The sequence below is a fragment of the Ammospiza nelsoni genome, chromosome Z, assembly GCF_027579445.1.
Source record: "Ammospiza nelsoni isolate bAmmNel1 chromosome Z, bAmmNel1.pri, whole genome shotgun sequence".
Classification (NCBI taxonomy): domain Eukaryota; kingdom Metazoa; phylum Chordata; class Aves; order Passeriformes; family Passerellidae; genus Ammospiza; species Ammospiza nelsoni.
In genome coordinates, this window is record NC_080669.1 from 45416959 (window position 1) to 45441811 (window position 24853).

The following is a 24853-nucleotide window of genomic DNA, read 5'->3' on the forward strand; positions in this document are numbered from 1 at the left end:
AGCAATGGTATCTACTTTAGGAGAAAATAAACTGTGCTGTAGATGTGTCTATTGTGCCTCCTGTGACTGCAAGGGAAGTTTTGACAGCTATTTCTGACATGCAATATCTGCTCAAACAAAACATATTGAGATGGTCTTGCTAACAACATTATGATTTTTGCACAAATACAAAGCCTGAATCTATTGTTACTCAAGAAATTACCACTAGCAAAATCTTCCATCAACCTTTGCAAAATACTTTTTTAAGACATGGGAAATTTACAGTCTGATTATTTCATTTCTATGGGTAACTGCAATCTTATTTCAGCATTAATGTGATTTTACTTGTACCTCTGTATTTATTTCTTGAGCATCGGTTATCATTTCAGACTGAATTTGACTCACATCCCCCACCTCCGTGTTCAAGTCCCTCATTACTTCTAACCAGTGTGCTAATGAGAAAATTGTTAATGAAGTTTTCCTAATTCATACATTCTCCTAACAAGAGAGGAAAATAAAAAGGGTTCAGCTGGCAGCAAAAGCCCTTTTTGGTTTCACAAGTTGTCCCAAGTCTTTACATTTTTTCAACCAGTAGCACTGAGAACTCTTCTTCCATAACAGGATCATTGAGAGCATCACCACTTGGGTGCTCTCCCCTTTAATTTGACCACTAGAAAATCTTTTCTATGCTTACCATTTTTTCTGAAATAAATAGATTTTGCAGTACAGTACAGAAAATTATAAAGTAGTCAAAAGCTGTGTTTCCAATCTACAATAATAAATTCACACAGAGAAGGTAGCTTTGAAAAATACAGTTACAAATATCATGTTACTGTAAGTCATATTACTGAATCACTATCACTATTTTGCAGTTGAGATCAGTGCTCTTCCAGCATCACTCAAGTTGCTGGCCCATCTCTCTACCTGCAGAGATGCAGAGCCCTTTCTCCACAGCCACGGGTATCTTAGGTGACAGTCACAAAACTCAGAAACATTTCATGAACCTGGGACAGTCTGTGATGCACAACCTGCAATTTATTCTTGGGGCTCTCAAGCCTCAGAAAAAAATATTAACCAGAAGTCCACCTTTCCCCTTTGCTCCAGACAGACTTTTCCAGGAGAAACAAAGTAAGTCTCATCTCAGTTGTGAAAAAGACCAAATGTTCAGGAACAAAACTCCCCAAAAAATCCTTTAAAATCTGGAAATCAGGAATAATTAGGCAGCATAAAGCAGGTCTATAGAAAAAAACTGCCAGCAGATAAAAGGGACACACAGAACTCCTACACAAATTTGGGCTACTCTAGGAACATGCACAGTCAGGTGGAGGTGACCACCACCAGACTGAAAGAGTATCTGCAATTCAGACACAGGCTTATGAAAACATTGCATTTGGCAAGAAATTTTACCATTAAATCAAACTGACTATTCAGTTAGTGTTCAGTTTAAGACCCTACAAAATATAAGGCTGTCTTCATAATCCTCCATGTTCTGTGTTAACACATGGGTGTGCATGGCTGTGATGACCTGCCATATATCCATGACTCCTATCCTAAATCATTAAAAAAATGTCATTAATAGTCCAGAAGACTGCTCAAATCAGAAGTTACTCTGCAGGGTGACTACAAAATCAGTGAATGAAGTAGTATTAAGCAGTAGCAATCTTCTCCTCAGTAGTATAACCATTGTATGAAACAGTTAGAAAAAATTTCTCCTTTTGGACAAATCTTAAGCATGGAGCAGTTTGAATAGAAACCAGGCAGAGAGGACTTGCAAGCTCCTGAATTTACCTATAATCTAAAAAGACCAGCCATGTACAAAAACACGTGACCTTCCAGACACAACAACAGTAACTTCTCTTCCTAAATCACACTTTGTGTTCAATTCAGATATACCTCATAATGGCCTTCCTTAACTGCATCTTCCAAGGGTGTGATTTGTTCCTTTTGCGTAGCATTAACATCAGCTCCTGCTTTCAAAAGCAGATTTGCTATCTCATAAAAGCCTTCCACACTTGCTATATGTAGCGCAGTCAAGCCTACAAAAAAAAAATGTATATCACATTCGGTTGAAAAAAATTCTAGAAATTTATGTCACTTTTAGGTTCTCTCTGATGAAGACTTCACAGAGTACACTGAAATGGTAAAAACTGATGCATTCCAGTAAGGTGTGTGAAGAAATGTTTGTGAGACTGTCACAAGGGTTGGGAGATCTCATGGTTTCACCAAAATTTGTACCTACTGAGGAAGTAGATGCTGCAGTAACAACAGTAGGTTTAGATTTGATAGTTCTGTTATGAAAGGAGAGAATAGAAATTATTAATCCCATATTTTAGTAACTTCTCCTGGAATAAAACATATATGCTATTTTAAGGACAAGGCAATTTTCACTGCACTCTTTTATTTACATGGCTATGCTGAAAAGGGTAAGTAAGAAACAAGTGACAAAATAAAGACATTAAGCATTACTACCAAACAAAAATGTTTGTAATGCCATCCAAGAATTGTTCGAGTGTTCAAATAAATGAAAAATCCCTAGTAAAATTGCATATTCATGCCCAGATATATGGAAAAAACCCAAGATATCACATGAATTCTACTCTATGAAGGAGCAGTTTAGGAAAAATATGGAATGCAAGTCTTTGAACTGGATTTTGCATAACCATGCATCAGGTCCTTAAACATGCAGGGTGAGAGACATAAGGGAAACACACAGAAGATTTTCCACTTGCTAACTTCCAGCTCTGAAAGTAACATGCCCTCCAGAAGATTGCTTTGATGGATAGTCTTGATCTTCAACAATTTTCCATTATTAGAAGTTTGTTAGGGCCTAATTCACATACTAAATATGTGTATTAATAAAGGTTAGTAAGATTGTTTAAGTCCCATTAAGGAAAATTATCTTAATTTCACTAGAGGGAAACTCTCGAGGCTCTTTCACACACAACCCAACCCTGAATATTGTATATTCCTAGTAACCAGGTCTGTTCTGTAATCTATTAAAGAGATAATAAAAATTTGCATTTAGTGGAATGCACTAATTTCACTTTCAATAAAAAGTATACTCTACCTGATCCAGTAACAAGACCTGGAAAAACTGAAATTGCCACACATTCAATTAATAATCACTAAAGGTTAGCAACGTGACTCTGCAAGGACACTGTGCATGCTCCAAATCAAGAAGAAACACAAGTTTTAGTGTAACTGCTTCTCAGATCCCTCAGGACACTGTGAGTCAAGACTGAAACTTAGAGTACAAGACAGTATCTTTAATATGTTGGCCATATCCTACATGCTGATGTCCAGGGAAAAAAAAGGAGAAAAAAACCCCCAAAACAAAACAAATAACAGAAGATCCCAAAAACTCAGTAAGGTACTGAAGCAGAGTACCATAGCATAGGAATAAGGAAAGAATACACTAGGCTAAGATATGGATAATAATTGGGGGGAAGCTTTAAGAAGGAGAACAGACAGAGGCAGTATATAATATTCAGAACAATGACGCAAAGAAACCAAGATGAAAGTGCGTGCCAAAATGACACAAGTCTGTTAAGTCTTTCTGATTTCACCTGCCTCACCGAAAATAAAAGAAGCAGGGCCAGGTCCACCTCTTATCTCTTCAAGGAGTACAACTAAAAGATATCTTGTGCAGCTCTGCTCCTTTTGCACCACAAGAACCAGCAGCCAGAATCTGGGGGATGAAAAGATGGTGGCCTAGCAAAATACACAAAGGCAGAAAAAGCAAGCAGCTGTGACCCCAAAATCTAGAACCATTGCACTTTAGTACACTTGCCTACTGTGGCCACAGCTGAACCCGCACTATCAGCACTTCTCAGCTGTCAACACAGGGTCTGAACCCTACCAACAAAATATTTTCTCCTCTGCCTCCAGCACACATTAGTACATATTAAAAGTCAGTCTGTTAGCTCAAGTGTCTCTGCTGTAGAAGTCTGAGATTTGCTGCTGACCCAATCTATCTCTCAATATATTCCAGAAGACAGAGAATTTCAACCTTAATTCTGGTCCATTATATGCCTGCATTATACAATAGCCTATGACTGCAGAATGCGGTTTTTTTCTTTCCCACAGGACAGTTGTGAAATCCTAGCTTCTAGAACAATATGGAAAGACTGTAAGAATGAAGTTTTCTAGCAGAAGAGCCAGCTGTCTGAAACATTTTTTTTGTTATGGAAATTTTTCAGAGACTAATGGATGAGACAGGGAAATGCAGATTAAGAAGAGTCTAATATTTGAAACAACCAAGTAATAATTAAGGCATAGTGAAGTCTTTGACACAAAGTAACACCCACAAAACTGGATAAGGCCAATTGCTTTGATAAAAACATTAACAGCTGGTTGCTCTTCGTCAAGATTTTTTCCCTGCCCAAAACAAAGAAAAAATGGAAAACACCAAGTAATCACAACTTTAAAAATTCAAAGCTGTGCTCAACTTCTCTCAAGATGTAAAGGGTGAAATCAAAGTTCCTGGAAAAATTTAACAGGAAAAATTATATCTTGACATCTCAAGTTGGCCCCTGAAATGGACAAAAAATGCCCCCCAACTTTAAAACCTATGAAAGTGATTATTTAGTGAACTGTATTTAATGACTGTTTTGTGATAAGTATGCATGGAATCATTGAACTAAGGCATGTAAACCTAATTGCATCACTTTGTAACTTTTTCAAGTGCTTAACTTCTCCCTCAAAATTTTTTTTCTTGTATACTTTTATAACTAGATCTACATCTTTTCCCATGAACAAGTACTAAGTTAAACCAATAAAAATTTAATAATCAGTCAACCAGTTACAAATTTAGTCTTTTCCACTACACAAACTCGTAATATATGCTTTTATTAGTTATAGGCAGGTATTTGTACTGAAAATAGTATTTTAGTACAATTGCAACTTACCAGCATAATCCTGAGCATTTACATTTCCACCAGCTTTTATTATCCTACGTACGAGGTTTATGTCTTGGTGAGTAACAGCTCTATGTAGTAAGTTCTCACCATACACATTCTTCCTGTGGATTGTGGAAAGTGAAAGGGGGCGAGCTGGATTTAGGGAATTCCTAACAAAGGCTTCTCGTTCTGAAAAATAATGTAAAAGATCTGTTGCACAGAGAACTATATTTTCTCTCTTATCTTGGCTTCACTTTATATCAAAATTAGTAAATAAGCTTCTTGAAGAAACAAATGTTCAATCAATCTAGTAAAAATGAAAATCTCAAAATAATCACAAATTTAATAATAATGCCATTTAATAAAAGATGTCATAGTGAATTTCATAACAAAACTCCAACTGAAATTAAACACACAGAAATAAGAGTATGTAGAAATGTTTTAACTTCAGATTTTTTCGTTTCTAATGAAATTTTTGCAAGGTGCATTGCTTCCCAATGGATAATAAAATCACTATTTTGCATTCAAATCATGATAAGGTGACCATTTCAATAACTAGTAAGTTATTAAGTAATTTAACTTATCTTAAAAGTAAAATTTATGCACCATTCTTTTTTACTCTTCTATCTTTTAAAGTCTCTGCTTCATGAGAAAGTATTTACACTAGGATTGATATTAGCTCCCTCAGGTTATCTTTTCTCATTACTTCACAACCAGCTCAGTCATTTCTGCATTGAATGAAAGGTGAATATGAGGTCTAAACGTAAAAAGTAAAATTTAGAAGAGACTGCTTTTAATATTTAGTTTAGTATTTAACAAAACAAACACTATCTCCCATCATGCAGTCATCACACTTTTCAGCTTGGCTTAAATTATTTCCAATACACAGATCAGCTGCTCTGTACTTCACCAGCACTGCTATTCCAATATGTAGGGAAGAGTATCCTGGCTACCGCCTCTGATGAAAAACAAGGAGGGAAGAAAGAAAGGAAGAAAGACCAGGAGAATCATTTGAAGATAAACATAGTGCAGGCCTAGGCCATTAATTCATCTACTCATAAAAACTCCTAGGACTATACACATTGCTCCTCTCCACAAGCTGTATCAGGTGTGCCTCACAGGACCTAAAACTCCACCCAGGTGCCAGTGATGCCTTAAAGAACCTAGAAATGAAAAAAAAACACACTTTCAAGGCAATATTAGTATAGGAGATAATATAAAGGCTGGTCCTTATTGGAGGCCTCCAGAGGCAGATATGAAAAATCCACATCCCCACGTGGGGTAAATACAGTTTTATAAGTTTAGCATATTAACATAACTGACAAAAATCCTCAATTAGAGACATAAGTGGTGAGGTAATTCCTGCCCAGTTCTACTCTTTTCTGAATCCTCCCACCTAGACAGGAACTAAATTTTGTTTATGAAAATGTGTCTCAAAGAGCTGGTTTCAACCTTGGCTCCCAGGAAGAACCAAGATAGGACAGGGGCCTTAGACCCCGAGCCTGGAATCTTTGGAATGTATTTTGTCTTTCTGCCTATCATGCTAGGGAAAAGGTACAGAAAAATAGTAGGACAGACTAACTACAAATACAATAATGGGCAACAATGCTACATATATATGTGTAAAGAATATAGAGAATACATAAAAGCAAAAAAGGCAAAATTCAATATATATATATATATATCACCAGAAATAGACCTTAAAACCCATAGTTCTTCTAGAGATGTAGCTCACACAGCCTGATGTTTGTACACTGTGATACACTGTGAGCTTGGACTGATTCAAAACATTCTTAAATTCTTGACTCTGAGTAGATTTTTAGAATTTAATAGATAGGGGTTTCCCTCAGCTGAGAACACAGTCCCTCTCCGCAGTCCAGCCTTGTAAGACGTCAATTGTTTACGACAAGCAGTCACTAGTCAAAGCTGGTCTAAACCAGCCAAGCTGTTCAGGAGGGATTAAACTGTGCAGACATAAACAGAATCATGTGCAGTTTTATGTTACACTTTACCTCATTAAAATCTTCCTTGAAGGGATCTATATCCCACTACATCCACTTGCCTTCCCTAGAGCTTTCCTTGCGCCTGACCTTGTGCAAAACAAGTGACACATGCAGACCCAAACCAAAACTTATTATGGGGCAGTTTTTAGAGTGAATTACCAAACCAAGATGACTCATGGGCTCTTAAAAAGTCTGATGTGAAAGGGAGGTAAGCTTGCTGAATTGGTTTACCATGAAGCTACCTCTATAGACAGTGCAATTCTTTCTGCAGAAACCATGCTAAATAGTCAGTAACTTGTTTATTGAGTGGAAAATAGCAAGTCAATTTGAAATAGATGAGTTAGTCATTCAACTTTAAATCTCATCAAAATGGTGCTTCCACTGTGAATAATTAAAATCCTGCAACAGAGAATTAAATCCTGTTAACTGGAAGTGGACTTCTTCATGTTTTTTAAGATCTATAACATAGCTGTTGCAACTCAAATACTTAAAAATTTTGTGTGTTTAAATGATTGTATGTAAGCGGGAAAACCCAATTTGAGTGGACTTAAAACAAAACAAAAAAAAAAAATCAAAAAATCCAAAAGGTAAGACTTAATCTTAAAGGTGCTGGAGTGAAGACTTGAGTGAGGAAATTCTTTATTCTCCCACAAAATTCCTCTGCAAGGCCAAGAAGTTCTCCGCATGTACTTTCAAAGGATGAAAATCAGCAATCTGTCTCTCTAACAAAGAATATTCCAAATAAAAATACTTCCAAAGAGAAAAGAGAGTGCTCTGTGGTAGTAAAGGCCCTCTAATCCTGTAGACAGGGTAACAACCGCAGGCATTCAGAATAGAATAAACCATTTTGTATAGGTAAATTCTTGGGGATGGCACTGCTCTGACTATGATTTTGCACACAACACTACATGGCAGAAGGATAAACAAATGGAGCTCGGCACAAAAACAATTCTCTTCTTTTCAGTACATACCGTATTTTTTTCAAATAAAACACAAATAAAAATTGAATTCTGAAAAGCATCTCATGATTCTTATGCAAACAAGTTAATCTGCTAGGTTGCTAATATAAGGGTTTACAGAATAAGGGAAATTATCATAACTTTAATTATTAAAATGAATGCTTACACCATATTTTTTAAATAAAATCATGCCACAATATATTGGAAAAATTATGAACTATATTTGATTCAGTATAGTTGCTCAAATAATAATGTGTATTATAAAAACATAGTATCTTACTCCGTTTGTTGTCAATTCTCTTGCTCCTTCTCCTCTGATTAGCTTCTGCATACTCGTTCAGAATTATTTCTTGCCATATGATGGCTTCTAGATCCTGCTTGTCTTCCAAAGGAGATTTCTGAATTTTACTGACAAGAGATTTGCTTAGCATCAACAAAAATATTCTTTATATAAATCAATGTCTAAAGTAGAGCTAAGAATATGAATACATTTGATTTCAAAAGGAACTCTGTAATAGCAGGCTAACTTAGGTAGTACTGAATAAGGAGTAAATCAGGAGAGAAACTAACTCCCAGATCTTTAAATAAAGAGTAAAAATCTTTCTCTTTGATCATTTGCAGTCATTAAAATGACAAATGAGTACTCCACATGCATTGTATCTATTACATTAATATATATAAAATAATATAAGAATTATTATGCATAAATTTCTCATACCTAAAATGCTTAGCTTCGTTTCTTTTTATACTGCCACTCTGAACCATTCTTGCTGTTTCTTCCAGAATTTGGTGATGAGAGGAAACAATCTCTGTACTTTCCTGAGGAGGTCTCACCTTGATGCTGTTTGGGCTGTTTCCACACATGCTGCAGGCTCCACTGAATATGAATGTCCCTCACCAGTTTCTTTCTCACTAAAGGTGGCATCCAAGCAATCTGACATTACTTCTTTCTCTCTCTGCTGACCATCCACAGGCTGTGACAAAAAAAGAAATATTAGAAGCAACTGGGAGACATGAAGTTAAAACAAAGGCCATATATAAAAGAGCTCCAAGAACACTCGTTTTTAAATTGTATGCCCACAGAGAACTGAGGGATTGCTTCAGTGAATAACTGGAATTCTACAGGTATGAAAGACAGAGGCTGCCACAGGAGAGGCAATCCTGAAGTAGTACGCCATGCAATGTGTTCCTGGCAGAATTAACCAAGAGAATTAGGGTACTCAAGAGTCACAACTTCAAATATAAATCTAGGCTGGATGACAGCAAACAAAAATTGTTCTATCTGAAAGTTATTTGACTGGACATTTGAAATGACAACAGATTAATTTCAGTGTCCAATGGACATGAGCTCCCATCCTAAAAAATAAGATGATGTTTGAGATGTCTTAAGATAGCCCATACTGTCTCACTGCTGCAGAAGCCTAAAAAATTTACACAAAGATCCCTGTTTCACCTGAAGTTCAGTAACTCCCAGCTGAGCAGCTATTTCTAAAGATATACCAGTGAGCTACAGCCACTACAGCTGAGATTCACTTCACTTACCTTCAGCCTTCTAAAAGCCAGGCATGTAGATGACACTAGGCATCCTCATTACCCCACCACTTGTAAAGAGGAAGAGCTACTCCAAGATGATAGCTCTTCCTCATCCCAAGTTGTGCAAAGGAGAATTTAAATGATTCATATATACCAAAGACTTAACTCCAATCCCACCCTAGAGACAGGTCACTGCATGGCAATTAATTGGAGTTGCTTGAGTTCATTCACTGTTTTAGCTATATGAGTGGGACATGCTGTCATGCATCATTCAAGCTCCTGAAACCTGTGTTTAATTAGTTTATTACATACTTGAGTAATGCTGAAAGCTTTCAGGACACACCCTCAGCACACACACACAGAAATTCTTTCACAATGATGTGGGACAACTGGTTAGTCCTTTTTTGCAAAACAAACACAAATGGAGAATGCACTGATTTAATATTTTAACTGTCATATTTAGCAGAGACGTTACTAAACAGGGGTACTGTCCTCTTAGAAGTGGTCCCTCTGAGTCAAGAGATAATGCATGTTAACATGGGATGTGGGGTCGTTTAGCCTGAAGAAAAGGATTCTCAGCAGCACCTTTAATGCTCCCTACAACTACCTGAAAAGACTTTGTAGTGAGGTGAGGGCTGGTCTCTTCTTCCCAGTAAAAAGCAATAAGACAAGGGGAAGTGGCCTGTACTTGAGCCAAAGAAGGCTTAGATTGAATATGAGGAAAACTTTTTTCACTGGAAGTGTGGCCAGGCACTGGAACAAGCTGACTAGGGAAGTGGTGGAATCACCATCCCTGGAAATGTTCAAAAGACAGGTGGATGTTGCATGTGGGGACATGGCTTACTGGTAAACACAGTGATCCATGGTTGGATAATTGGACTTGATGATCCCAAAGGTCTTTCCTGTCATTAATGGTTGTATGGCAGCTGCAAAAAGTCAAATATATTATTTTAGAAAACTATCATAGTTGTACTTTCCATGGATCCACATCTGCGACTGGGAGCAGGGTTAGAGAAGGAGAAGAAAATATTTCAAAGGAAAAAAAACTGCACACTTGCTTTATAAGAGACCATATACTAAAATATCTGGCATGTCCAGCATCCTGATTGCATCTACAAGTCAGTACAGACTCTCCTCTTTTCGATACTTGTTTCAACACAAAAATACTCCAAAGAAAGAAGGATGAGAAAAAACCATGGTGAACAGTATACTGTTACAATTCAACGGTTACTAACAAATTAACTGTTTCTTTTTTCTTAGTAATTTGCCCCTTACCTTCTGCCTTTAAGAATACCAGATAAAGGCACAAAGAAAAGATAAGGTTGATTGCTGTTTGACAAGAGGGTTGAGATCTCCATTTCCACAAGACTCTGCCTCTCAATTTTAACTGCAATTTTGAGTAAATCTATATATTAATCTTCACACAGCTGTGCTGCAAATTTCAGAAACAAATACATCACTGAAAGAGTTTTGTAAAGTGCTATGGTTCTGAGACAATTGACCCACAGACCTTTCAGCACCTTGAAATTAGCCATCTTTGTGGCACATTTAATGTGCCACACTTACTTGCTGATATATTCTGTTAATACTACTAGGAAAAGACAGAATTAACTCATAGTTTTTGGATGCTTTATGCCATTGTGGGTTGTATAACTACCTTAAATAGCCAGCTTTACATGCCTGATCATTGATTAGCAGCTCCAGATAATTCGAATACAATACAGAGCATAGAATCACGCTGCAGGTTTAAAAGAGATGCTTAATATAGTTTGTAGTGTAAATCTATGTCTCCTATCTGTCCTTCTCTTTCCCTGATTATAATCTAAACAGGAAGAAACTATGGCTTTCCTTTCATGCTCCTCTCCATATTTTTGCATTGGAGTTACTGAGCAGAAATTACATGTTACAGAACACCTTTACAGCACAAGAATCAACAGGAAGGATCATAAGCTCTATCTGTACATACTGGTTTCTTCAGGGAAAGACAGGAACATAAACACACACCTCCGTTTTTTCAGTATGTCTTGCATAGGCAGAACTAAATACAAAAAAAACATTTCTAAATACATGTGTAAAAAATCCCCACAGAATAATCTTTCTAGTCTATAGGAAAGACATTGCTGTGATCTATTTTGTAATACTTGCAAAGCATTTGCATTTACAGCAGTGAGAACTATGACAAAAGAAAACAGCACACTATTGCCTGTATCATAAACACAACAGGATGCAGTAGGAACCTGGAGATGGAATTGGCTGGTATATACTAGTATGCTACAATGAATAACAGAATGGTGTTTTGGAGAGAACATGAGACACAGAATATGTACAGGCGGTCTAGGAGTTTCTGAAAAACCCAGGCTGATTCTAGGTTTCCACATCAGGCAATAAACTAACTTCACTAGGATTTCCCATCCCAGCAAGCTTAGCTATTTTCATAACACAAATACATCCAAACAGGAAATACAGTACTGGACTTTTAAAACAAAAACAACTGAAATTACTTAAACATGCAAATTACTGATGCTAGTTTATTCTTTACTAAGATTCCCATTTTCAATTAATTTGGCTGCTTCATATAATATTTTATGATTAACATAAAATTTCAAATATGAATTAAATTGTGGTTATACTTGCTCATTTGTTGTGCTCTGCAAATTAGATCCTGTGAAGACATTTACTTCTTCCACCTGAATTGCAGCAAGCCGAGGCTCCATCACATTTGTTATTTGAGTACAGTCATCATCTACCTGCAGAACACAGGTTTCTGAATTTAGCTGCTCTTCCTTGGTGTTGAGCTGTCTCTCATTTGGCACCAGAGGAATGGCAGGTTGTACCATTGATCCTGACAAGGCATTCAGAGGCACCACAAGCTCTAGTGGCAGGACATCATTGCTCTCAGCTGCTGATGGATTGACGGAACAGGCATGACCCTGACACTCTAGCTTGTCAGGCAATGAGTTTTTAACTTTAAGACTCTCAGAATCATTAGGGTACCTCAACAAATCACTGATGTCAACTTCACTAGTCTCTATATTCAGTTCAGCGAATACATCCATGAAAATCTTCCCTAGGCATGACAGTGAAAGATCTGTATCATTATTAAGGGAATGCTCTTTTACTGTGTTATCTGTGTCAATAATGGTCATGCAGGTGCTGTGGCAATAATCTAAAATATGTGGCATTGTATTTTCTGGTGTCTGCTCCTCTTGAACTGTTATTATGTCTTCCACAGGATCATGAAGATAGATGCTTATTTCTGGACAGCAATCTTCATTACTTAATTTTCGTGATATCTAAAAATTAAATTTAAAAGTTTACAAAAAAGAATAGAGCAACTCTTACTAAAAAGCATTTAACTAAAATTCACTTTAGAAGTCATCTCTCTTCTTTATACATGTGTATATTTTATTATGAACTTTTGCAAAACCTGGAAGTCTCAAAGCCTTCATATAATATACTAACAAGAGTTAGACTGAGAGCTCAGTTTCAAAAGAAGTTTCAGCTTCAGCTGTTGACTTCTATAGCAGTGAAAATCCAGGGCAGAAGAGACTATATCTGTTTTAGTCAAAGATATTATGTCATTACCACTGGCAACAGCAAATAACCTGAAGGTGTTATAAGGCTTTAAAAGAAAGTCACCCAAAATTTCTGTCACACAGAAATAATGAGAGCAAACATATATTCACAATAACTTTGTGATTACATGTTTATGTGGATCCAATACAGATATGGAGGATTTGTGTCTCAGAAACTTCAGTTCAAAACTTTAGGATTTTGAGAAGTTTGTATGGTGTGGTTTCCACAGAGTACAGAGCACAAAATCATAACTGTTCTTGGAAAATTTGTACTGCTGTTTTTTTTAATCATTTTGAGCTACATTCAACAGAAGCACCCATTCTTACATGAAGAAATTGCTTTTCTAATTTTTCCCCATCCTTGTCTTAAATGCTCCGCAGAAAAAAATATATGATGCCTTCAGAGACCTAAATCATATTTTTTCTATATAACATTTCTATATAATAGTGTTTGTACTTAGTAATACTGGATCTAAGAAAATCTCTTTCAATTCATTTTTGGAGTCTTGCTGCCAGCAAGTGGCAATACCAGGCAATGCAAGAAACCTTTAACCACTGGTGACATGATTTAGATAAAGCTCACACACAACAAAGCAGTAAGGGCAGAAATCTGACTGCATACATCCAGGTTCAGTTCGCAAGCTAGTATAAATCCTTGTTTCTTTCTTGAAAAATTATTCCCCTGCCAGCTGTTTCCTATCTTTTACATGTGCATCAAATTGTTTCTAAGTACTGATTACTTCTTACTTTGCTTTATTGAATTACATTTTATTTTTACACCACTTCTCTAATTCATCCAGACTTTAGTGATAACTTCCTTTACTTGAAGAAGTATGGTATAAACAGCATGTATATGTATTACAAATTTCCCAAGAAAAAGGCTCAATGCATGTGTCGAAGAGTGGGTGAAATTTTGCAAGATTCTAAAATCCCCAAAATCAACTGAAATTCAACCCTTAAATGTGACATGTTCACAAAACTCCAGACACAGAAGTCCAGGTGGGGTCCCACAACAGCAGAGTAGAGAGTCCACCAGGATTCCAAAGTCTTTCTCTGGCAGATCTATTTTCCTGTCAGCTAGTCCCCAACTGTACTGGTGCCTGAGGTTATTTCTCCCCAGATGCAGAACTTCTTGCATTTCCCCTTGACAAATTTAATGAGATTCCTCTCCTCCCAGTTTTCCTATCTCTTCAGGTCCCTATGAATGACAACACAACTGTCTGTTCTATCAGTCATTTCTTCCAGCACCATCTCTGAACTTGCTGAGGATACTGTGTGTTCCACTTTCCAGGCCACTAATGAAGACACTGAGCAGTACTGGCCCCACTATAGACAGACCAACCACAATAGAAATCAGTGCTGCTACGTCATCAAAACCAAGAAAACTCAGCAAGACTAATTGTGAGGTGTCAGAACTCTATGCACAGATGGTAATTTACAGATTTTGTATTTTCAGGGACACAAAAAACCAAACTATTCAATGAGTCATTGCTGGTTGTCAAGGGGTCTGTCCCGACCTTGCTTCAAATCAATACATGGAAGCCTGTGATTGTCATTGGTTCATCTCACTAAAGATCCTTCTGCAGGACTCAGACCTTGCTTAGGGCCAACATCAGCCAATATCAAAAAGTAAAATCCACTGTAGTGATTATTTCCAGTCTTCTTACTCCAGGGTCCTAAAATATCTTCTCTGGAGATACTCCCAATGCATTCAATCTGCCTATTCTCCAGAGGTTATTAATAACAGGCAATCTCTCTTTCAAGGCATTTAGAGTTTGTTCTATGGGACTAACCTTGTACAATAAGAATGTTTCATTTAATAAAGTTATAGTTTTATATTAATAGTTGTATATTTCCAGAAAAGAATACCCTTAGAGATTTCATTTCTCCTCCTTTGTTCTGAGATGGAATATGTCACCCTGTCATCACTCATATTTGCTGGAAGACATGAGCAATAAGGACAGCAAAAAAGAACAGCACTTTACTCTGATAAGGACAGAAGAATAGAACAGCACAGTCTTGGAGAACTAGATTAAGGATATAACTTAGGCAAACAGAAGCCATACAAAACGCAAACAGGATGTTAGCTCAGTTCTGCAAGTGTGATGAAGCAGAAGTTAAGTAAAACAATGATACTGTGCTTACTCAAAAGTAGGGGTCAAGGAATAGGCACCTAAAAAGGACATTGAAAACACCCAAAGAAGATGCCAAAGAACCATATAAAGACTTCTGATAAGGGGTGCAACTATGTAGATGAACATCAAGTAAGGGGGGATACTAACGAATGCAGGATTGGTATGTATGACAATGCCTGTCCACCCGATGCTCAGGGCTCTCAATGGAGTGAAGGATCCTCCAAGGATCCTGCTGCAGCAAAGAATGACTGCTCTCAAATACTCACAACTGTGTTAGAAAGTTACTATCTGGCCAATTTTGGTATCAATACTGGTCTCAAATCTGCCTTTGGTGAATTCTGCTAAGAACTGCTTTTCCCCTGACATAAACATCAAAAAGGATCCTTCAAAAATGTCAAGTAAAACTGATTTATATAGAACCCTAACTTTTTATTTGTATGTACAAATCAATGGGACTAGATGACACAGTCATAACGATAGGACATCTGCATTAAGCAGAGTCTTTCACAGCAGGAGCTCTGCTAACTACCTATTTCTGACCACAAGTAAGACTCTCCCAAACAAAAAGACAGCTACAGATAACCTCTTCATCCTCAGAGATCATCCAAATGCACTGCCTGTCTCATAGCTTTCATTGGTGGAGAACATTTTAAGCTACTAAGTGTCTTTATTACTTTAGCTTAAGTAACAGCCTTTATAGACTCTGTCTCATGATGATGTCCTTCCCACCTCACTTTCACTGCCATGCTTCTACCCTTGTGTACTGCAAGCTCAGCAACTACAGCTCTTACCAAAAAAACAGAAAATAAAGCTTAGCTTTAAAGTTGTTTTCAATGTGCTCAGTGTCAGTGTAAATAGCTACACGCTTGCTTACCTTTTCTTCTGAATCCTTTTGAAATCCATTCAATTCGATATCTAAATTTAGGAGAACAGAAAAATATTTCAGTTTTACTTTCCACTTCTGAAAGTTCTTATCATCTCCTTAAAAAATGGCAAAATTTCAAAGAATCACAGAATCACAGAAATTCAAGGCTGGAAGAGATCTGTAAGATCATCAAGTCCAACCCATGTCCTAACAATTCAACTAGATCATGGCAGCAAGTGCCACATCCAGTCTTTTTTTGAACTCTTCGAGGGATGTTGTTTAATTTCCTAATTGAGGCTTAAGTTTCAAACCTTAAAAATTACTATAGTCATGTTCTCCTAATGGGAACTAACAATAAAATCTTTGGTTAGGCTCTGTTAGTCACCAAATAATATGCCAGAGCTATTTTGTCACATTTTTTCACTGTAATTTAGAGTCCTGTTTCCAAAGACTATCAGCAGATGGAACTGCCGCCCATTTCACATGACAAGACCTAGCCTCTGTCCTCTCTAATCACAGTGCAGTTAGACAATACTGTTAAAACAATCCAAAACCTTACTGCCCCAGGACAGCAATGATCCCAAACCCCCTGATCTCATCACCTTGTTTCAACATTCATGTGACTCCGTGGCAATTTCCTAATCAGAAATAAAGTGAATGTTTTTCTGTTGGATTACCAAAAATAAACTCAAGTGGAAGACAGCAAAACAGATGGGTTAGTTCTGCACTTTTGGAAACACTGAGGAATGGAAGGACAACTTAAGTAGCAGTACACGCCATATGGACCAGAGGAACAGTAGCATTAGAACTGAGCATCTTTCTCACAGATGCCTTTGATTCCTGAGTATGTTAGAAAGAAGCAAGCAGGAACCCTCCATGACCTTTTTACCTTACACATCTTTAAGGTATTTAAGCATCATGTGGCCTGTAACCCTTATCAGAAAACTCCACAGCAATGAAATAACTTTAAATTTGATACATACTACTGGCTTGAGAATACAGTTATTTCTTCCAACAATCCTAACACAATACTTACAAAAACAGAACTTGCAGTCCATGACTATAAAAACTGAACAATTGTTGTAAAAAACAAGTATAGTCAGATCCTGCATAAACTTAAAAGGATACTCACCTTCAGCTTATAAAATTATTTTCTCAAATTATTTTGCCTCAGCTGGAGCAACTCCTAGTTTTGTACAAATACAACATACCTACAGAATCATTTTGCTGTTCCTCTGCTGCAGAATTTAATGAAAAATGAGGCATAGGTGGTGAATGGTTTATCCAATCCCTAGGATTAAATAATAGAATAAAAAATTCTTAAAGAATTGCAATCTGCTCATCTTAGGAACATTTTTACAGTACTTTGAATTGGCTGCTATCTGTGGAAACAGCTGCAGTTATTTTAGAGGTCCTTTCTTTGCAAGGACATGCAATAAATAAGACTTCTGGATTTCCTATGTGGAGCTAGCAATGTTTGCACATTTGTTCTCTAAGTGAAAAAACTGGCCTTCTCTATTCTTTATTACTTCCTTCTATATTTCTGTTATAAATCTATCTTCTGCTGAAAACTTTCCATAGTTTCCTACTATGGAACAAAAAGTCTAATATTATTTATTACAAGTTTTTATTCATTTAATGGTTTTCCCTAAGTTCTGTTACTCTTGTTGGTTATGTTCTTAAACCATTTAAAGTAGGACCATCAACAAAAATAAATCCAAGTACCATTTGGTCCACACTGGACACTGAACTACTGGCAACATAAATACAGATCCTTCACTAAGCAAACAAGAAAACTGTTTTTCAACAGTTTTCAAACAGTATTGCCACTGTTTCTCAATAGAACACTGGGAATAAAATATTATACAAATGCAAGCATAACAGGATTATTTAATTACAGTATGCCTGACTGGAATTCCTATGTGATGTACTATACTCACTTCAGTAGGGATTGAGACTGCTCACATGTGTATGCCTCTTGAAGTACCTGAAAGAAGAAAAAACATAACTAGTTAGTAAGTACTTCACTGTTTATTTTCTCAGTTTCATTGCATGCTTATCTTCTTCCTTTTGTAACTTAGCTGGGAAATGGAATTCTTAGATCCAATATTACATACATTGCTACTAAGAAACAAAAGCATTCCACTTAAACCTTTTTTTTACTTGTACTATTTGACAAAAATGTTGAAAAATAAATCAAGACTATAGAATAAAACATTCACCCACAAGGAAAACAAACTGTTGCAACAAAGATACAATTGCTCCAAACTTATGATGTTTTATACACCAAAGGACCAAAACACAAGGTTTTAATTTCAACTCACAGTTTCAATCTTTCTTTGATAACTTTTTTTCATTAAATGAGACAGTGTGCTGCTCCAAGGACTGTGATGTTTAGTTTACTGCCCTCAATATCCCTATAAATTCCATATTTAGGGAACTTCAAGACTTGCATATCAGCCAATTCTGAGTGGCAAGGCTGCCACAAACCAACACAGGAAAGAGCAGGTGGGTACGGAGAGCACTGATGTCACAGTAGGAGCCAAATTCCAACTCCTTATTACAAAGACCTCGGATCTCTTTTTCATACCTTTGCCAATAATGCAGAGATCTCCCCTTGCACAGAAAAAGAAGCCTTTATAGAAAGTCTAAGGCAAACTAGGAATGATTAAGATAGTCAAGTGAACTGCAGAATGGTTCTCACACCATTTAGCTAAGACTGAGTATTACTAGTGGATTATGCACACAGTGGCTGCAATTTTAAAATGAATCATTGACTTACAGTGGACATTAACAGCACTAGACAACTCTAAGAACACCTTGGAGAGGACACTATGTGACAATTTCTCTGGCTTACACTAGGTACTAGCCACACAGCAAAAACAAACACCTTAACAATTGCTTTAAGAGCAGGACACAGGACTGCTAAAAGGCTCCCTGGAACAGAACAGATTCTTTAGTTTGCACAACAATCATTGACTGATGTAATTGCAAAACATGGCAATGAGATAGTTCGCAGAAAGTTATTTATTTGCTTACACAGACCCTTCAGGCGAGTCAGCCTGAATACTTATACAGAACATTACCCAGAGATCAAACAAGGTCAGGACAACACCAGAGCAGCTACAAAAACCTCTCTAACTGGCTAACATTGCTCAGAGAGGTGCTTTAAAGCATCAGCAAACTACCACTACAACTCGGATAAAGACGCTGTTTTGTCTGCTAAAAAATTAGGTTCTAAGCGAAATCAGTGTATTGGTCACTGGTTGAGAGATCTTCTCAAACCATATACATTACACAAACTGTATTTCTGGCCACTGACTGAATGCTGGGATCAGTATTTCATCCTGCCCTCATTTTTAGTGAAGAAATTCCAGCAAAATCTCAGTATTTTTTTCTCACTTGAGCACTTATTTATATATGAGGGGACTCTGGATGTTTTCCAAAAAAAGACTAATGCTTAAAAGCTGGTAGGTGTTACCTAACAACTTCTGGTGTCCTTCATCAAACAGTTTAAGAAAAAAAAAATATAAAAAAGGGGAAAGCACAAACTTAAAACTTGTAATTACATCTGTCTGAACAAGCTGTAGAATACCACGTTAACAGATAATGAAAATGATTTGTTGAAAAGAACGCGGACCCTACAAAATCTGTATATATGTCTACTGCATCTCTGGTAGATGAAAATTCTTAATTAAAGTTTTTACTTTATGGAATCAAAGACAGGACTGCATATCATAAGTCTCCAACAACCCATCTGAAGTACAAAGAAAGCTAAGACTCTCTGGAACAACTGGAACAGACAATACTTTTCCTAAAAACATTCACAGCCATTTACTCTGCATGAGCCTCATATCAAATCACATGCTGTGATCACATATGCTGTATTCATACATGATAATTTCTGAGGACAAACCAGAAGGAAAGCTTCTATAATAGCACATTCCATGTTGGCTCTAGAAGTGGTTGAAGAGCCACATTGGTGCTATGTACAATGTGGGTATCAAAGACCACAGGCCAAGACCACTCCTTACAGTATTTGGTAAAAACTTGAAATTGTAAACTATCTCCAAGCTGCGCATGACCAAGCTGCCAGTGTCTTGCTATACGGGTTTCACCAAAACAAAACATACTAAGAATTGCCCAAACTATTTGGTGAAAAATACTAGGTTTCTTTGCTTTCCTGACTTTTTCTTTAGTGGACTAAGCATTTGTCCTTGGACTTGGGAATGGCTAATCTGGTGAGAACCAGGAAGCCAAAGGCCAGGGTTAAGAAGCAGCTAGTGAGATCATCTCCCAGAGGGGAAAGGGAAAGAGCAAAAGTGCACTACTATCATTCCCTTCATCCTTAGAAAATGACAATAAACTTCAATCAAGACAACCCTCAGACACTCAAGGAGCAAAATAAAGTTATGGAGAAAAATTTTGGAAATAACAGCATCTTTTGGATTTTGTTCACTGTTTCTCACACTGTCAGTTGAGACAAATTTATTTTCAATTCTAGAATGAGCTGTAAAACATTCACTTCAGCAAAAAGCATGTCTTTTTTCAATGTACCTTTTGTCATCTAGGAAGCAGTCTAGCTCTTTTTAGAAAACTCTCTTTTACCAGAATAAGGATACACAGACTGTAGGCTTTGGACTGGTGAATCCAGCTAAAGACAGTGTAACAGTCACAGTTAAAAGCAGAGAACCTGTTTGTCTCTAATTGTTTCATGACCCTGCCATATGTAGGTGGAAAGCTAATTGCTCAACTGAATGGAACACATTAAAAGGTAGGCTAATTAGCAGATTAGGGAATGCAGAATTATCCATAGAGTAAATTAATTACCCCGTCATCATACAAGCAGACAATTTATTCTACATTTTGGATTGTTATCTCTTTCCTTTGGAAAGAAGCAATTGATCAATCATTGGACCACAGCTAATTTAATATTGAGTAACCCAGGGTGTATTCTAGCACAGTCAACCCAGATGATTACCCTTCAGCTCCTGAAAGGGACATATTAAAAAGTCTGTGCTCCACAACTTCTTCATCTTCGTCCTAGGCTTGTTCCCCAAATTTAAAGGGTTATAATCTCATGAAATACCAGAGAAGATACTTTGATACATTCCTGCAGACTCTGTGCTATGTAGGTGACAAGATGAAGTTCAGTTCAGCTGTAAACCACCAGATCTCCTTAAGGGGATCCCCAGCGGGTTTATCAATAATTAATCATTAAATATGCTTAGAGAAGACATTACCATTGGTGGACTTACTGGGTTTGTCTGTTCTGCCTTATGATAATATGTGTGGTCACCAAATTTCGGTATAAAACAGATTTCTGGAGAAAAAGTTCCTAAAAAAAAAAAAATCCTTAGTAATTAAAATTTTGATTGTTTTAATTTCTGTGTAATATTCCATGATTCCATAACTTTTTACATAACTCAGTAACTGAGCTACCTGCATCAAAACTTCTGATATGTAATGGATTTGACTGGCTACATAGTCTATCACACTAGATTTTGAATCTACATGAATGAAATAGAAATTAATAAAACAAGCCAGCAGTGGAAATTTATTTCACTTAGTGTTCCACGACCATCCCTGATTTTTCATTGGAGATTAAATCTTTCCTATTATTTTTTAAACTAATAACTGCAATTTTGGTAACCTGCCTGATCCATATGACTAAAATATACTCCTAAATGGCATCATTTCTTTAATGACCATACAAATGAAGATCTTCTCTCAAAAAAAGTTTAAAAAGAGAGAAACCCTTAAATTTGGATCCTATGCTTGAAAACTAAGATGTTGCTACTGACACTAATAAAACACTAACCAAATTAATATTTATACTGTGCATCTCATCACCAAATTATTACTATACAAGTATGCACAAAACTGTGAATGATGAAATTCTAATTCAAACTTCTTAAATATAATAAGATGCAGGCAGAATGCTAAAAATATCACAATCTATTAGAGTTGCAGAGACATATCTCACCACTCAACTGCCAGATAAGTTCCCACTCCACAAACTGAACACAGTCAAACAGACATGCCCCATGTATGTTGAACGTTGCAAGGATTTATTTCCAGTGGACTACCACAGGGAAGTTCAAAATGAGATGATTCTGCCCTCCTCAATTAAGATCATTAAGCGACTATAAAAGGTTCGGCATTAGGAAATCACAGCCATTGGAGTTTTGGCAGATTTCAATGGGCTGAAAGTAAGATTTGTATTAACTCAGGGCAGGTTGATAAAAAATTATGGCTTACTCAGATCTTCAAACTGGCAAAAAGAGGAACACAACCAAATCTAGAAGAACACCATGTGTCACTTAAAGTATTCCCAGTCTGAAATATCACTGAAATAAAACCTATAGGATGCAAGTCAAATGGAACATATAAAAATGTCAAGGAAGTAATATTAAACTATTATGTCACTAAAACATGCTTGCTCATGTAGCCTGCTCTACAGGAGTTATTACGGAATATTTTAAGATCTTAAATGAGTGTGCATTCATTCATGCTGAAAGTATTTAATGATACACTAAACACAATGCACTGAAATATCCCTACTCAAACATTTTATGTTAAAAAGAAACTCACAGTTTTTATGTCAAAGAGAACAGATATACTAACAATATTACTGGGGTTTTAAAAATGCCATAAGCAGCTAGAGCTACATACAACTGTTATGCATATAGAATCCATTTATTTTATTCTGCACAAACACATACACAAAAATGCATTCATATAAATAAAAGCAATATCTCTATATATAGCTCCAACACTTCTCAAACCAGGGATTCTCAGTCACAGTGCACAGGAAGAACAGAGAGAACTCAAGAGCAAACCTGATCAAATACTAAAAATATGCTGAAGAATCTTTTAAAATATGAGCTACAATTAAGAATATAATCAAAGAGCACACAGTTCTAAATATGAACTTCATGCAACACCCAAGTTTAAACATGGACTCAAGCAAAATCCAAAGCAACAGTTTAAGAAGAAAAACAACACAGACTGAAAAAAGAATCTGTCCTACCTTTATTGATACTTATCTCAGTTGTTAAAGCAATATCCTTGTTAAGAAAAGCCAACCTTTGCAAAACAAATAAAACAAAAGGTCGTTAAGGAGCTTCAAGCATTACAGTCCTATAAACTCAAAGGGCATCTCCGAGCACCCTTCCCAGCCTCTGCCGTGGGGACACGCCTAGGAGAACTCTGACACAAACAGTAAAAAACCCCAAACTCAAGGCATGTAATGTGATTTTCTGCATAGAAAACCATAACTAGGGAGGCACCTCGCTGCTTTAAGTATTTCCAAGAACTACCGTGTCACAAAGCCATCATAAAGGTCTGCGTGTGGTTTCAAATCCTTGCCACTTCTTAAAGGATACAAGAGATAATGCCATGAAAATTACATCAAGGCAAAGTTGCAAGGAAATAGAATCAGCACAAACTGTATTTAATAGTGCTTATTTTCTCAGAGTTGTTTTCTGGGACATTTCACTTCTTCTGACTAAAATGTTAATAAAATGGTGGGTCCGGCGACATAAGCCCCGAGGCACAACAGGTGTGTGAGAATAGACGGAGCTATTTGCAGAGCTACGAAATGCTGGATCCAGGAGCATATAAAACGGCTCTGAACAGAGCGGAGAAAACAAAAAAAAAACAAAAAAAAAAAAAAAAAAAAAAAAAAAAAAAAAAAAAAAAAAAAAAAACCAAAAGAAAACAAATAAAAAAGAAGGGGAGAGGGAGAGGGAGAGGGAGAGGGAGAGGAAGAGAAGAGAAGAGAAGAGAAGAGAAGAGAAGAGAAGAGAAGAGAAGAGAAGAGAAGAGAAGAGAAGAGAAGAGAAGAGAAGAGAAGAGAAGAGAAGAGAAGAGAAGAGAAGAGAAGAGAAGAGAAGAGAAGAGAAGAGAAGAGAAGAGAAGAGAAGAGAAGAGAAGAGAAGAGAAGAGAAGAGAGAAGAGACTCAGCGACTCAGCTCGGGAGCGGCCCCCTCAGCTGCCGCCGCCCTCACACACGTAGGTGAGCAGGTGCCGCTCCCAGCCACACCGCATTACTACCTCCTCCTACAGAACTCCTCTTCCTCTACATCGCTCTCCGGCACAGAGCCCTCCACGACAGTCTCGTCGCTGTCCGTGTTGCTGTCGCCGCCGCTCCCGCGGCGCTCCATGGTGCGGCCGCTCCGCTCCGCCGGCGCCTCCTCGGGCAGCCGCCCTCCCGCCTCAGCGGCGGCCGCCATCTTGTGGCCGGGCCTCGCTGCCCCTCGGGTGGCACCGGGCTCGCCAGAACCGCAGAGTCCCAGCACACACCGTGCTGTGTGTGATCAGATGGGACTCACTTCTCCGAGTGTGTGCGCTTCTGACGTTGGGATCTCAAAAGTCAGAAACTGCCACTTGCCCAGAGAGTTACAGAGAGTGAAAAGGGGGTTGTGAAACGGTGTCTTATCAGTCAAAAAGGCCAGAGAGCCTCAAAGCGGGGACTCTGAATGAAGGATAACTTAGGCTTTGACTGCATAGTCTGGGGTCTTAGAATCAGAGAATGTTAAGGGGTTGGAAAGGACCTTAAAATTCATCTAGGCTCAATCCCCTCTGCCATGGACAGGGACACCTCCCGCTCAGGGCACCTCCCGCTCAGGGCCTTGTCCAGCCTGGCTTTGAACACAGCCAGCATTGGAGCATCCACAGCCTCCCTGGGCAACCTGTTCCAATGTCTCACCACCCTCACAGGAACTCTTTCTTCCCAATATTTAACCTAAATTCCCCTTCCATCAATTTGTACCCATTTCTCCTTGTACTATTACTACAGGTCCTGAGAGTTCCTGTTGAGTTGTTGGCTACTGCTGTGCCTCTTGTCACCTGGCTGGTGCTGCAGGTGCGGTTTGTATGCGATGGATCAGTGCCAATTCACG

General features: G+C 37.5%; 1 protein-coding gene across 1 annotated transcript in view; it reads right to left on the reverse strand.

The window, feature by feature from the left end:
- Positions 1–23361, reverse strand: part of ANKRD31 (ankyrin repeat domain 31) — a 61996-nt gene extending 38635 nt beyond the window's left edge. The window contains 11 exon segments of the mRNA XM_059492000.1: positions 1873–2015; positions 4887–5066; positions 8120–8247; positions 8674–8813; positions 12003–12665; positions 15957–15997; positions 17159–17238; positions 17888–17934; positions 21191–21285; positions 22981–23036; positions 23336–23361. Of these exon segments, the coding sequence (XP_059347983.1) occupies positions 1873–2015; positions 4887–5066; positions 8120–8247; positions 8674–8813; positions 12003–12665; positions 15957–15997; positions 17159–17238; positions 17888–17934; positions 21191–21285; positions 22981–23036; positions 23336–23361 (1599 nt within the window).
- Between the last annotated feature and the right edge of the window lie 1492 nt (positions 23362–24853).